A 12,939-nucleotide genomic window follows, 5' to 3' on the forward strand; every position below is an offset into this window, starting at 1 on the left:
TGTGTGTGTGTGTGTGTGTGTGTGTGTGTGTGTGTGTGTGTGTGTGTGTGTGTGTGTGTGTATATATATATATATATATATATATATATATATATATATATATATATAATATTCTGTAACTCTGTAACTTCTGTCGGTGCTGTGCTTTTTTGGAAATCGAATTTCCCAGAGGAACCCACCCGAGGGATTAATAAAGTTCTATCTTATCTTATCTTATCTACATATGGTCAGAAAGTACAACAAAATGTAGCCTTCCAGTTTATTTACAGTTAGTTAGCTAGCAAATCAAGCAGTAAAGTTACGAAAATTTCTGCATTATCTACCTTGTACATGCAGCATTTTGATGGAGACATATAGAAAAAAGCCTTTCACAAGTTTCTAGAATATGGTAAATAGACTGGTTATTATATGGCACTTTTCTACTCTAAGCACTCAAAGCACTTTACAGAACTTCTCTCATTCACCAATTCACACAAGCACTTTTTTATGCTTTTCCTGTTTAAGTGCTTTCTTTCTAACATTCACACGCATTCATACTCCAACGGATGCATCAAAGAGCAACTTGGGGTTAGGGAATTGGAGATTGGAGCACCACCAGCCTTCTGATTAGTAGGTGACCTGCTCTACCTCCTGAGCTACAGCTACCCCAGTATTTACTCCAGTAGACATAAAAAACATTTACAGAAATACCTTTGTGGTACAATAGACATGCTTAGAATTACATTTACACACTAAAGTCTTGACGGATTTATGCATAGCTGATACAACTCAGTACCCAAGTGATGCACTGTATTCCTCTCCCATGCTCAATGTGTGCACTCACCTGATAAAGCAGAGATGCAATTAAAATATCTGCAGAGAGAAGTTATACATATGACCTCTGTGTGAACCAAAAGTCCGCTTGCTTTGGTTTAGGAGTTCCTTTTCATGGCAGACATCATTGGGAAGCGTTAAGATGAATCACTCACAGTAACTGATTTGAATTTCAATTAGGATAAAGAGGGCAGACTGTCTAGACATAACAACAGTTGTCTGTCTATATTCAAAGGTAAAAGGTTTCTAATAAATGAATTAACCTGCAGCAGATGCATTAAAAATATTAGGAGGCAGAAAAAGTAAGTGAGCATTTTAACTAAATCTAAATCTTGCACTTTAGTTTATTAAGCTTTGTTTGTTATTTTAATATAGTGTTGATTTCCCAGATTTGCTTTCAGATTATAACCTTGTTGTAAGATATAGGTTTATGTTACCCCTAACCACCTGGGTTTAATTTAGGTGATACAAATGTTTCCTAAATTGTACTGTTTTATTCTTTTTCCTAAAGTTATCCAATTTGTAGGGACAGCAGTTATGCATTTCGTTATTTTTTGTCATATACAAAGTGTAATATATGATATTCACAAGAATCATGGCAAAAGTTGAAAATTCTTAGATCAGTGTAGGTGCAAGCAGTTAACCTTTGATTTGGAAAGGGCAACAAATCAGAACCACTGTCTTAAAGTAAGGGGAATTAGGTAATCAAGGATTGTTTTGAACTGTGAATCATGCAAAGCTACTAGTAGAGAGCATAACAGGTTCCTGTCAAATGCTGCAAAACTCATAAATAGTAATAGATATTATATTGCAAACTCTGGGGCCTTTCATCTGCGGAACGATGAAATGCTACCAAACAAATCCGAACACAGTGTTCTCCACAGATTTCCCTATCAGTCAGTGTGCAAACATAAAGCACTGGGGACCACAGCCTAAACCCACCCTAATCCCTTATGCCCAAACAAGACCAAAGACAGATTTCACAGGCTTGTGCCTCACAATAGCCAGACTGGAGGGGACACAGCTCTTTGTGGACCAGATTTGTGTGTGGACATGGGTGTTGAGTGAGTGCAACTGGGTATCACAGAGTTCAAGGTCAAAATGAAAGAGAGAATGAAAAAGTAATTTGCCCCTCATCTAACGCACTCACCCACGCACATACAGATTTCCCCTGTTCCCATTCCAGCTGTCGACAGCCATCCTCTTTCAGATGAAGACTGAGAAGTGAAAGAGCAATCATCACCTTGACAAAGAGGCTTTCACACAAACTGAACCGAGGAATGTCATCACATGAAGACTGTCAACAACCCACGGCAGAAAAACACTCCTGAAACACACCAGTAATGCCTACAACAATTAGTTATGCATGTAGTTCTACTATAGTGTGTTTTATTTGCATCACAAATGTCCGGCAACAGATTTTGTTTATACCAGGTTGTGTTTAATTACATATATGTACCCTGAATATAAATCCCAGTAATCCATATTTGTAGGTTTAAGAAAAAGACAAAAAAAAATAAAAGTTTGATTTTATACCTGATGATGGTGCTTGAAAGGTTGCATTTACTGAGTGTAGATTACACTACTCTGTAAGCAGGAATCTGTTTTTTTCCCACAGTACAAATGTCTAACAGGTGTGCGCACTGCATAACACTTAGTTTGATAGAGCAGTACTTAGCTTTTATAAGTTGGGCACTATCAGTAAAAGTCTTCAGAACGGAGGCTAAATTTTCCAGTTTAAAAACCTTAAAGAAAGTGAATGATTCTCTTACACACTCAGCTAAAGCAAGGTTTAAAGATGGGATTCAAGTCCAATGGCCTGTTAACATCCTGTTTGGAAAGATTTGACACAACTGTTTCTGTTCACCAGTTTTAAAGCACACATTATTTTTATATATTCCTAAAAAAAAATAAAATCCTACAATTTGTCCTTTTCTCTGGACTGAATGTGAAATCCATGACGCAAAGACTGTTTTTGTTTTTTTTTGCTGTAATCCCAGCATTTATATAGGTTGTAAAGTAGTGAATTCAGCACAACATTTCTGTCAGTTTGACCTCTGTTCACTTTGGCACAGCTTACCCTCTATGTATCGTAAGAATTAATGAAACCAGTTTTTCGTCTCTGCACCAAAGAAAACAGGAGTACACTTCTGTAGCTCCTCAAACCGTGTCTTCCTCCTCCTCCTCCTCCCCACTTTCCCCTTGCAGGTGGCCCCGTTCGCTACTTTGAGCGAGGCTGCAGGGCTGCAGGAGGAATTCACATGTAAATAGGCCACTAGCTCTCAATAGACTGGGGGGAAGAAAAATGAAACCCGTCATGATAACCTTGCATAATAAGCAGGCTACAAGTACGCATGTACTGCAATCTCCTTTTTAAGTACACAACAGGGTAAATCTCAAAACTCAGCAGAATGAGAGAACCCTCTGGAGGCTGATTTATGGGAAAGTGCAGTGGTGCAGTTTGACACAAACATTACTGTCACAGGCATGCAGCACAAGTATGTGTATTAACTTGTTCCTGCTTTATCTGCAAGCGGTTTCTTTCAGTGCACCAAATGTGTCCACATCCTTATCTCCAAAAAAGCTTTCTTTGTGAAACAGTCTATATTTAAACGCTTGCATTGGAAGGTAAGGAGTATTAACTGTGCAGTCCCAAGTTCAAGGTCAAAAAAGATATTTGCGAAATGTGAGCACATGTGCTCACATTTAAGTTCACTTTCAGTTCATACCTAATTTGACCTTATTTCTCTGTGAATCATTTACGTTTAATATGAAGTTCATACGAGTGCAAGTCCTATCCATACCAGCCTCCAGCTTTTCCTGTCACTGCAATTTCATGTCTCAACATTTTGCAGCAAGGCCAATTTAAAACAGCATATTGTAAGCATAAATAACCACTTGCATACAACATCTGAAAAGCCAAGTACATGTTTATAGTGTTTCTCTGGATAAGACTCGTGGGGATGCAGTAGGTGGTGTGCATGGAAAATCATTCTTGAAACCATTAGGTTTAACTTTAGTCATGCTCTCACCCACCCACCCAGCAAACATTTGCGAAAAAACACACTGAAAATTTATTTTGAAAAGACAGTGACTTTGGAGAACATCTAAATGTTGTACATAGTTTTTGTTGCAAACTGAAATATAGAAAAAAAATCATCTTTTAAAGCTTTCAAACATTGCCTAAAAAGATCACCCTTTCTGTTAGTTGAACCGTTAAAGAATTGTTTTCCATTCATCTACAGTACTTATCTACCTAGGGTCTGAGTGCTTATGGGAAATATGTGGGAAATCCACACATTTTGGACACGTACATAAATCATAGTCAAATCAGGCATAGCTGCCCCCCCTCTTTCTGTCATTGTTTGGTTAGAGTTAGGCACCAAAACTAGATGGTTAGGTTTGGATTAAATATAGCCTTTTGCATGGTTAACCACACAATGTAGGAGTTACAACTGGTTGTAAATCACGTACAGAGATATTTTGGTCATTCAGCATTTATGAATTGTCCCACCCAGTTAAAACTTGTTGAAAGTATGACTACTAGATACATACACAACTTTGGGATTAGGTTAAAAAGTGAAATGTTTAAAGCTTTTTTTTTCATGTCACTGAAAAGACCCTTTATGTCTAAAATGGTTTGAAAGTAAAGGCCGTCTCTTAATCCTTAACATCTCTTAAAATTCTACAGACTGCCAGCAGATTTAAAGACAGACCCTTTGGACTGTCAAGTAACATTGCTAACCACTTCACCACCCAAACACTCTAGCATATATACTGGTGGTCATTCATTTATGTGACTTTCTGGCCAACTGTAACTCTGAAAGAAGCATTTTAATCAAAACAATCTAGTGAAAGATCAAAATCCTTGACCTATGGTGTGATTTTTTTTACTGTCACCTTTAACAAACAATAATTTACTTCATCTTAGGCATATCTTCTTCTCCATACTATAGCCTCATCCTTCAACAGACCTTATGGCTATTGGTTGTTGCAGTATTTACAATCACCTATGTAAAAATGATGAGGGAGGGAAATATCACAGGAACAAAGCTGACAGTATTAGAAAGGAGGTACAAACCTCTTACAGTTAAAGAGTCTGAGTTTCCACGACAACTTGCATTCCTACGTTGAGGGTGTTTCAAGGGCGTGACTGTGTTTAGCAACACTGAGCATATCATTAAAAGCAAACTTTGACACGAGAATTTACAGTGTGGAGAAATCCTCCTGAAACCAGCACCTCCTCCCACTTTGCTTCTGTCACTGGTTGTAGAAAAATCTGTTCTCACGTGGAAGAACATTTTGTACCATGTTCAGCTTCATGCCGCCCAAGCTGGAAAACAACTGCCAATCTCAATCATGCCTCAGGCAGTTGATATGGTTCCAGTATAAAAGCAAAAATTAGTGAGAGGTGTTGTATGGATGAGGTATTGCAGTTTGTGTGCTTTTTTTAAATACATTGTGAGTGTTTTTGTGTCAAACACACCATATGAGGTTAAATGCTTAATGGATCATACATGAAGAGAACATCTATTCACCGTAATTCACTTTTCATTGAGGACACAGCACTCTTACAAATAGAGGGTCCATTTCTGACCCTATAGGTATATCCTATCCAGTGAGCGGCAGTTCTGTGGGAAAATGCCTTGTTGATGCTAGAGGTCAGAGGAGAATGACCAAACTGCTTTGAATTTACAGGAAGGCAACAGTAACTCAAATAACCATTAATTACAACCAAGATATGCAGAAGAGCATCTCTGAATGCAGAAGACAATGTACCTTGAAGCATGTAAGTGCTGTTTCAATATAAATTAAGGGTACAAAGGGGTCAATTTGAAATTCTATTTATCTTTCAAAGTTGTTTTAACCCTTTCACGTATAGTTGTCACTACAGTGGACAGCCATTCAAAGGCTGTTTTCTTGTATTTGTTAGTGTTGATGGTATACTTGCACATAAACCACTACATTGGACACTGATGTGTCACTCCATACAGTTGTCCACCTAAATGGACATGTAAAAAAACTCTTTGAAAAGTACATGTGTGAAAAAATGAAGTTCAAATTTTTTTTTTCATGCCTAAAGATGAATACAAATACTTAAGAAAAATAATCCAGATTGAGGTTGTCATAATTCATGCGTGAAAGGGTTAATATCAAACAAGTGTGCAAAACTGATTAAAATAAACATCAGTGTTCAGCCTTGATTCAGTTAAATTTAGGTTGACAGTCCAATGTTGATTTAACATAGTTTCAATGACTGTTTGTTATCTGGGAGATAGGCTACAACAGCAGAAGACCACACAAGAACAGGAAACTGAGGCCACAGTTTGCACAGGCTAAATAACATTGGACAATAGAGGGCTGAAAAATATTTGCCTGGTCAGACGACATTCAAATGACAGGGTCAGAAAATAGTGTAAACAGCATAAAAGCATTGATCCATCCAGTCTTGTATCAACCCTTTTGACTGCTGGGGGTGGTATAATAATTTGGGCCATGTTTTTGTGGCACATTTTGAGCCTCTAAGGCAGGCCGTATTGTTTAAACAATACTTAACAGACACTGAGTGTTGCTGACCATTTCTATCACTTTATGACCGCAATGTACCAATCTTCTGATGGCTGCTATCAGCAGGATAACAAGTCATATCACAAAGTTCAAATGATCTCAAACTGTTTTCACTTAATAAGTACTGCCTGTGTAGAATGCCATTCACAAGACTTTATACTGATAAAGATACAGTCAGATACTTTTTTGCTGAGTGTACAGGAATAAGAATGGATAAAGAACAGGACAGAGTGAGCCCATTGGAAATACACTAAGAGTATGTATAATTAACTATTGTTTCATCCAAAAAGTATTTAAAAAAATTATGCTTCTATAACCACCATATTTATCCTTACCAGAATCAACATGTGCTTATGGACATTTAAACTGTGTCCCAAAAACTAATACGCAACTTGGTGTAGAACCAGTAATTATTAGAATTCTCCGGTGAGTGCTTCAGTAGAAATGACCTGAGGAACATAACAAGACAAAACAAGATAGGACACATAAAATTGACTTGCGCACACACAGAAAGCTGACGTGGCTTGCTTGCAGAGAGAGGGAAGTGGAATCAGGAAAAGTGTGAAAATGTCTGTGCCCCTTTGAGTTTCCTTCCTTGGCAAACAAGAGGCACCTGGGCTTCTAAATACAAAAACATGCTTCATCATTTGACAAAAATGAGTCATTCTGGCAACCTGACAACAATGTAACCAAAACACTGTGTACCATTGTAGCATTTATTCCTCCTTGCTGTCTTCCCATTAGTTCCTGTTTCCCTCTGCCTTTAAATACTGAAAGCTACTGAAAGTATTCCTTCATTTACTTCCTGCTGTTGCCTTTCAGTCATACAAATGTGTAAAATCCCACACTAAGGACATAAGCTTATCCTTCTATATGTGACAGGCCCCCTGGGAAACAGCACCAAAATCCCACATTGAGGTTATAATTATGACATTTAATTGGAACAGATATTTATGTGGTGAGGAAACTTGGTGATTTAGTCAGAGCGGAGTGCAAACTACCAATCTGCATCACACAGCTATTTTAGAAAGCCAGCTGCTTCTACACTGGCCTGCTGGGCTTACAGTCATTAATTGTTTCAAAGGAATGAGAGAACAAATGGCATTAATGCAGTGGACAAAATATCCTCGCCAACTCAGTCCAAAAATACTCAGTAATGCCCCTGGCTTCACAGTCTCCTTCCCCAGCCTGTTGTACTGGGTCAGGCCTCCAGACTGCCCTGACAACATTTTCAAGCTCTGAGGACAACATGTCTGAGCAGTAACGCATCAGTGCACTCTTTATCCCACTGCACTGAAGTACGCAAAAGCAAAAACACATTCAAACTTCTTTTTTTTCCACTAAAGAGATTTGGCTTGTGTTTTTGATGACAATTTGGGGCCAAGATGTTAATGCTATTTTACTGTCAGTTTTACAGAAGGTTTGACTTCTGTGTGTTCTTAGCTCATTAGAAAACACTGAAACTGACAATCTGTAGGGAAATACAGGCTATGATAAGACATGTCTGAGTTTCCCGGGACACAATCTTATAAATGGAACTTCAACCTTTGGGTGTGTTCCTGTTCCACACAATTAGTGTGCAGGCTGCGTAAAATGAAACCCAAAAAGAACGTGACAATTAGAGGTCAGGTTGGCTGAGCATGCATTTTGGAAACACTCCTTATCACATGCAAACACTAGACTTGTAACATCAGCTAGTCAGCAGCTCTTGAATGCTTTAATGCCTTGTTGGGAAATTTGTTTAACAAACTGCTAATTATCTTTTTCTGGAGACTCAAACCAGCTCCTTAAAGCTTAGTGTTGCTATTATTTGAATAAATGAGCCTTTATGTGGCTGCTGTTTAAATATTAACTGTTAAATAATAGCCACAATATCGCAGTCAATATTGCTCTACATGTTTTATTCAATAAAACATATTGCATAACCAGTCTAAAGACAATGAGGCCAATGTGGACCAACTACTGTTCAGTAACATTTGCTGTACATGTTTCTGTAAAATCTGACATAACTTTTATCTTTTTAAAAACTCCATAGGAAGTGATAACCTAAAGTGCTTTGAAAAAAAGAGCGATATAAGACAGCAAGCACACGCATAATAATAATACAATAAAAACATAATACTTTTCTTTCACAAAGTCCAGTGTAAAAAAACCAAAACAAAATCAAAACAACAAAACAAGTCAGAACAACACATGAAATAGTAAAATAAATCATTGTTCAGCCATTCACCAAATAACCCTTCATCTAGGCCAAGTCTTTTCTTAAATTATTTTTGGTTATATTGTTTGGAACAGACATCCTTAAAACAACTTCTATCGCCCTTCCAGACCCCAAACCCTCAATACTTTGCAATCCATATAAATTCTTTATAACATATCCACACATATCTGAAACTTTCTCATCTTCATACTGCATTCCTTTATGTGCATTTCTTGATCAACAGCATAAACATATGACCATAAACATAGACCGGGAATCCTAAAGCTCAGTTTTGACTGATAAAACTCAGCATACTGAATTTAAACCTGAAGCTTAACAGGACAAATTCCTTTTTTTAGGTTTCCTTCATACGAAACAATAGGAACGTCTATCTCATGAAAAGTTTATCTCTTTTTTCTTTGCTGCCGAAGCATTTTTCTCCTTTTCAGTATCATCTCATGGAGTTTGTCCAGGCCATCCCTGAGTCCTTCTCCTATGATGGCACAGGCTGGCTGCAGATGCCAGGGTGTAGCAGGGCCCAGTTCTTTCAAAGCCAGCAGTTTCTCAATTTCAGCCAATCCTAGAGAGTGCCTCAAGTCCTGTTTGTTGGCGACCACGAGCAGGGGAACTCCCTGGTTCTCAGAGCTCTTGGCGATTTTATGGAGCTCTGTTTTGGCCTCTTCCATGCGCTCTGCATCCACAGAGTCCACCACGAATATGATGCCATCTGTGCATCTCGTGTATGACTTCCACAGGGGGCGCAGCTTCTCCTGACCACCCACATCCCAGAAGTGGAAAGTCACAGTCTTGTGGCCTCCCAGTGGCACTCTGACTTTCTCTGCATTGAAACCTTTGGTGGGAACAGTGTTTACAAACTCATTGAACTGCAGTCTATACAAGACAGTGGTCTTTCCAGCAGAGTCTAGTCCAAGGATGGCAATGTGGAAAGACTGGAAGAACGGGATGTTTGAGAGACAGCTAGGTTGTTCCGAAAATCCATTCCCCATCTTTTCTCATGGGGAAAGGCAGGTGAATTTGGAAGGATTGAGCCAACTGTCCAACAGATGTCCAAAGAACTGTTTAGATTCCAAAATGATGGCACCAAGTACCTGAAAGAACATGGATGGGACAAAGATTACATCTAATTTCCAAGGATTCTCAGGTTCAAAGACATTACTGCTCAGTCAGTAATATAACAATCTAGTCACTTAGTAATAAACAAGAGTCAAAAAGTCAACAAACTGAATGGTGTAAGTTACATAACAAATTCTATTTATTGGTTAATTTAAGTCACCTATTACTGATCATATCAAACCAAGTCAGCCTGTTTCAGCAGAACTCCTACACGTACTGAACTAGGCGGGGCGGGGGACAAAGATAGGATTTTATTATAGTAAATTCACTTGGGGTCAACATATGGTGAACTTTGGTTCACGAGTTTGGAGGTACAAAAAATAAATACATTTAAAGCTAAAAAATTAAAATCAAGCAATAAAATCCAACACATCTTTAAACTGGAAAGCACCAAAGTCAGAAGAAGAATACTTTTCCCAAGTTAGACCACTAAGTGAAATAGAAAAGAAAAAACAAACAAATAAACAAACAAACAAAAACAAACACAATGGCTCAAATGTCCTTAATGGGATAGTTTTCCTGTTCAGGAGGCAAATACTACATAAAAAACCCCACACAAACTGTCTAACCTTAGCTGAGCTTAACTTAAAGCTTATAATTACTTTTTTAGCCAGCAGGTTAAGCACTGGTATACCCGTTTCCAGTTTCAGAATACTGGACAATGCTGAACATAGTGACTTCTAGCAAACAAAACTGGAAAATATTTTGTCAAGGCTAAAACAAAGATAAAAGCTAACGCACTACACTTGTGTATTTGTCAGTTGGACTGACTCCAGCTGATGTCAATGCTGCTCAATGCTTACTGAATGTGCAAAGGTCAGCTAGTGCTTTCAGTTCAGCTGCCCCCAAGTGGCCAAAAAAAAACCCCAACAAATGACAAATGGAAACAAACAAAAAAAACAAGCAAAATGCAAACTTTGAATATGAGAATATAAAAGACTATATCATTTGCTTTACATAGTGAGAATGCTACCAAACTATTAGTATTCAAGCTATCAATAAAAACATTCACAATCAGCATTAAAAAGACTATACTTCATTATTTCTTTTTATTATGGTGACACTGAAACTGTGACCATGCTTAGTCATGGTCTACCAATTTATTTTAGCATTAAATACTTTCTTACATAATAAATATGCAAATCCACTTTTTATTTCACCCTCAATATCCATAAGTGCCTACTCACTGAATGACAATGTGGCTTTTAAGATGTATAGATATATGTTTATAATTATTATTACGTTCACTTGCGGTGTATCAGAGTCAAAGCATTATTATGTAAAGTGAATTAAAGATGATAACTTTCAATTACTACATTGCATACTGGCTGAAGTCCCTCATAATGGAGCTCAAAGGGGTACTTAAGTTCAAATTACTGCAACTCATGTTTCATTACACGGTATTTATGTATTATACTCGATCCCTAATTGCATTTTAATACTTCCATTTATCACGATATGATTCTCCACTAATTTTGCAGTGGTAAGGTCTTTAAATCGAAGGAAAAGAAAATACGTTTTTATTTCTAGTAAAAAAAAATGTGTTACATACCCTTCATATGACGATAAGATAATACAGCTAATCTCTCTGGACAGAAACGCGGTCGTCTTCTGCATCTACAGCGTCTGAAATTCAGCTCACGGTATATTTTCCTCTCTTATTTCCGCAAAGACAGCAGCAAAGCCTTCGCCAGAAACTGACACACCATGTCCGTCTGTCCTCAGTGTCCCGTATGGATCTACCACTGATGACACTGCCGCTGTGTGTGCGCACAGCCTGGAACAACGCCCATACTGACACTGCGGGACCGCGCAATTGGCCCGTGCCCTCATTCCTCTGTCAGCCGATTGGCTAAAACAGCTGTCAATCACATTTCTGCCCGGGAACGCAGATCACCTGTTGCTCTGACTGCCCGTCGCACCATTTTACTCCGGACGTCAGTATTCTTTGATTCTTGATCCGCAGTAAGACGTACTAATTATGCGTCAAGTCAAATTTTCTATTAAAAAAAACCGCCGGGGAGGTTATATTTAAAAATAATATACAGAACATGCATACGGCTGGTTATTACATTTAGAAATCTATTCTGTCAAGCAAATGCAGTTCACAAAGAGCTCAAAATACGTTTCTAAGCTCTGTCAAGTCTACAACCCTAAACATTTATCATAATAATTATTGTTAGCGGTATTTTAGCCTTTATAAACAATTAACATGGTTAATTGTTAGTAACCATTGTAAATAAAATTTGAGTTACCTTTGATTCAGCTAATGCAGGCAGTGTACTTTCCCTTTTTGACCGCGCCAGATCTCTGTGTGTGTGTGTGCGCGTGTGTGTGTGCGCGCGCAGAAACTGCACCGCCCCCTTCGGCCGCGTGTTTTTGTTTGAAATGATTGGTCAGAGGGCAGGAAAAGCGCCTCTCTCAGTGCAGGCCATCGCGCAGAAAGGATAACAAACAGTATTTGGCCCTTAGCCACTGCCTTGCATAAGCAGTCTGTGCTGGACTATTTTAGCGCCTTTGATTTGTTTATTTTCACACAAACCCACAAAGACAGAATAATAGAATACACAGCCTAACACCGGACACAGAATCCGGTAGCACCATATGGTATGTATCCATATAAATAGCTACAATATGCAGCACACCTTCCCAAAAATGGCACAAAATTCAAGCACAACTGCTGGAAGAGGGAAGTATTGATGGGGGATTTTCTTTCAATGAATTGTATTTATAAAAGGCAGCAAATGTGCTGTCATAGTATATTATATAGTATATTATTATATTATTATATAGTACTTTAGTCCTGTTACTGAACACTCAAAGCACTTTCACACCACAAGCCACATTTGCTCATTCATGCAGAGAATCATGCAGTCATTTATTATATTCCTTTCACCAACATTGGGTGCAAGAATCTTGCCAAAGGACACTTTTGCATGTGGACTGCAGGATTTAGGGATCAAACTACTGACCTTGGATTTACTAGGCAATTTACCCAGCCAGTTTAGAGCCATTTTTCTGAGTTGATCTTAATCACGTGCATGCTGAATAGCAAAAATTAATTCAGGGACTAACCTTTTTTCTTCAATTCAAAATTAGATAGTTTGGACATGTGTAAGGGAGGGATAGTGGATGTATCAGACAAAGAAATGGGAAACACAGAGCTTCCAGGCAGGATAAAAAGAAGAGGATCTCAGATGATGTTTAGGGATGCTGTGTAGGAA

General features: G+C 38.2%; 1 protein-coding gene across 2 annotated transcripts; it reads right to left on the reverse strand.

Annotated features, from left to right (window-relative positions):
* Window positions 1-8,455: 8,455 nt before the first annotated feature.
* Window positions 8,456-12,032, reverse strand: arl4aa (ADP-ribosylation factor-like 4aa). 2 transcript variants are annotated; one of them, XM_085365884.1, is made up of 2 exons: window positions 11,971-12,032; window positions 8,456-9,690 (listed from the first exon to the last, which is right to left on the reverse strand). In XM_085365884.1, exon 2 carries the CDS (start codon window positions 9,586-9,588, stop codon window positions 8,986-8,988), a length of 603 nt encoding a protein of 200 aa, XP_085222010.1. In that variant the 5' UTR covers window positions 9,589-9,690; window positions 11,971-12,032; the 3' UTR covers window positions 8,456-8,985. The 2 variants fall into 2 exon arrangements, with proteins under 2 accessions (XP_085222010.1, XP_085222009.1); XM_085365883.1 differs by lacking the exon at window positions 11,971-12,032 and adding an exon at window positions 11,268-11,442.
* Between the last annotated feature and the right edge of the window lie 907 nt (window positions 12,033-12,939).

Source organism: Diplotaxodon limnothrissa, linkage group LG11, assembly GCF_057381915.1.
Source record: "Diplotaxodon limnothrissa isolate DT_005_m linkage group LG11, D_limnothrissa_male_GT1.1, whole genome shotgun sequence".
Taxonomy (NCBI): Eukaryota; Metazoa; Chordata; class Actinopteri; order Cichliformes; family Cichlidae; genus Diplotaxodon; species Diplotaxodon limnothrissa.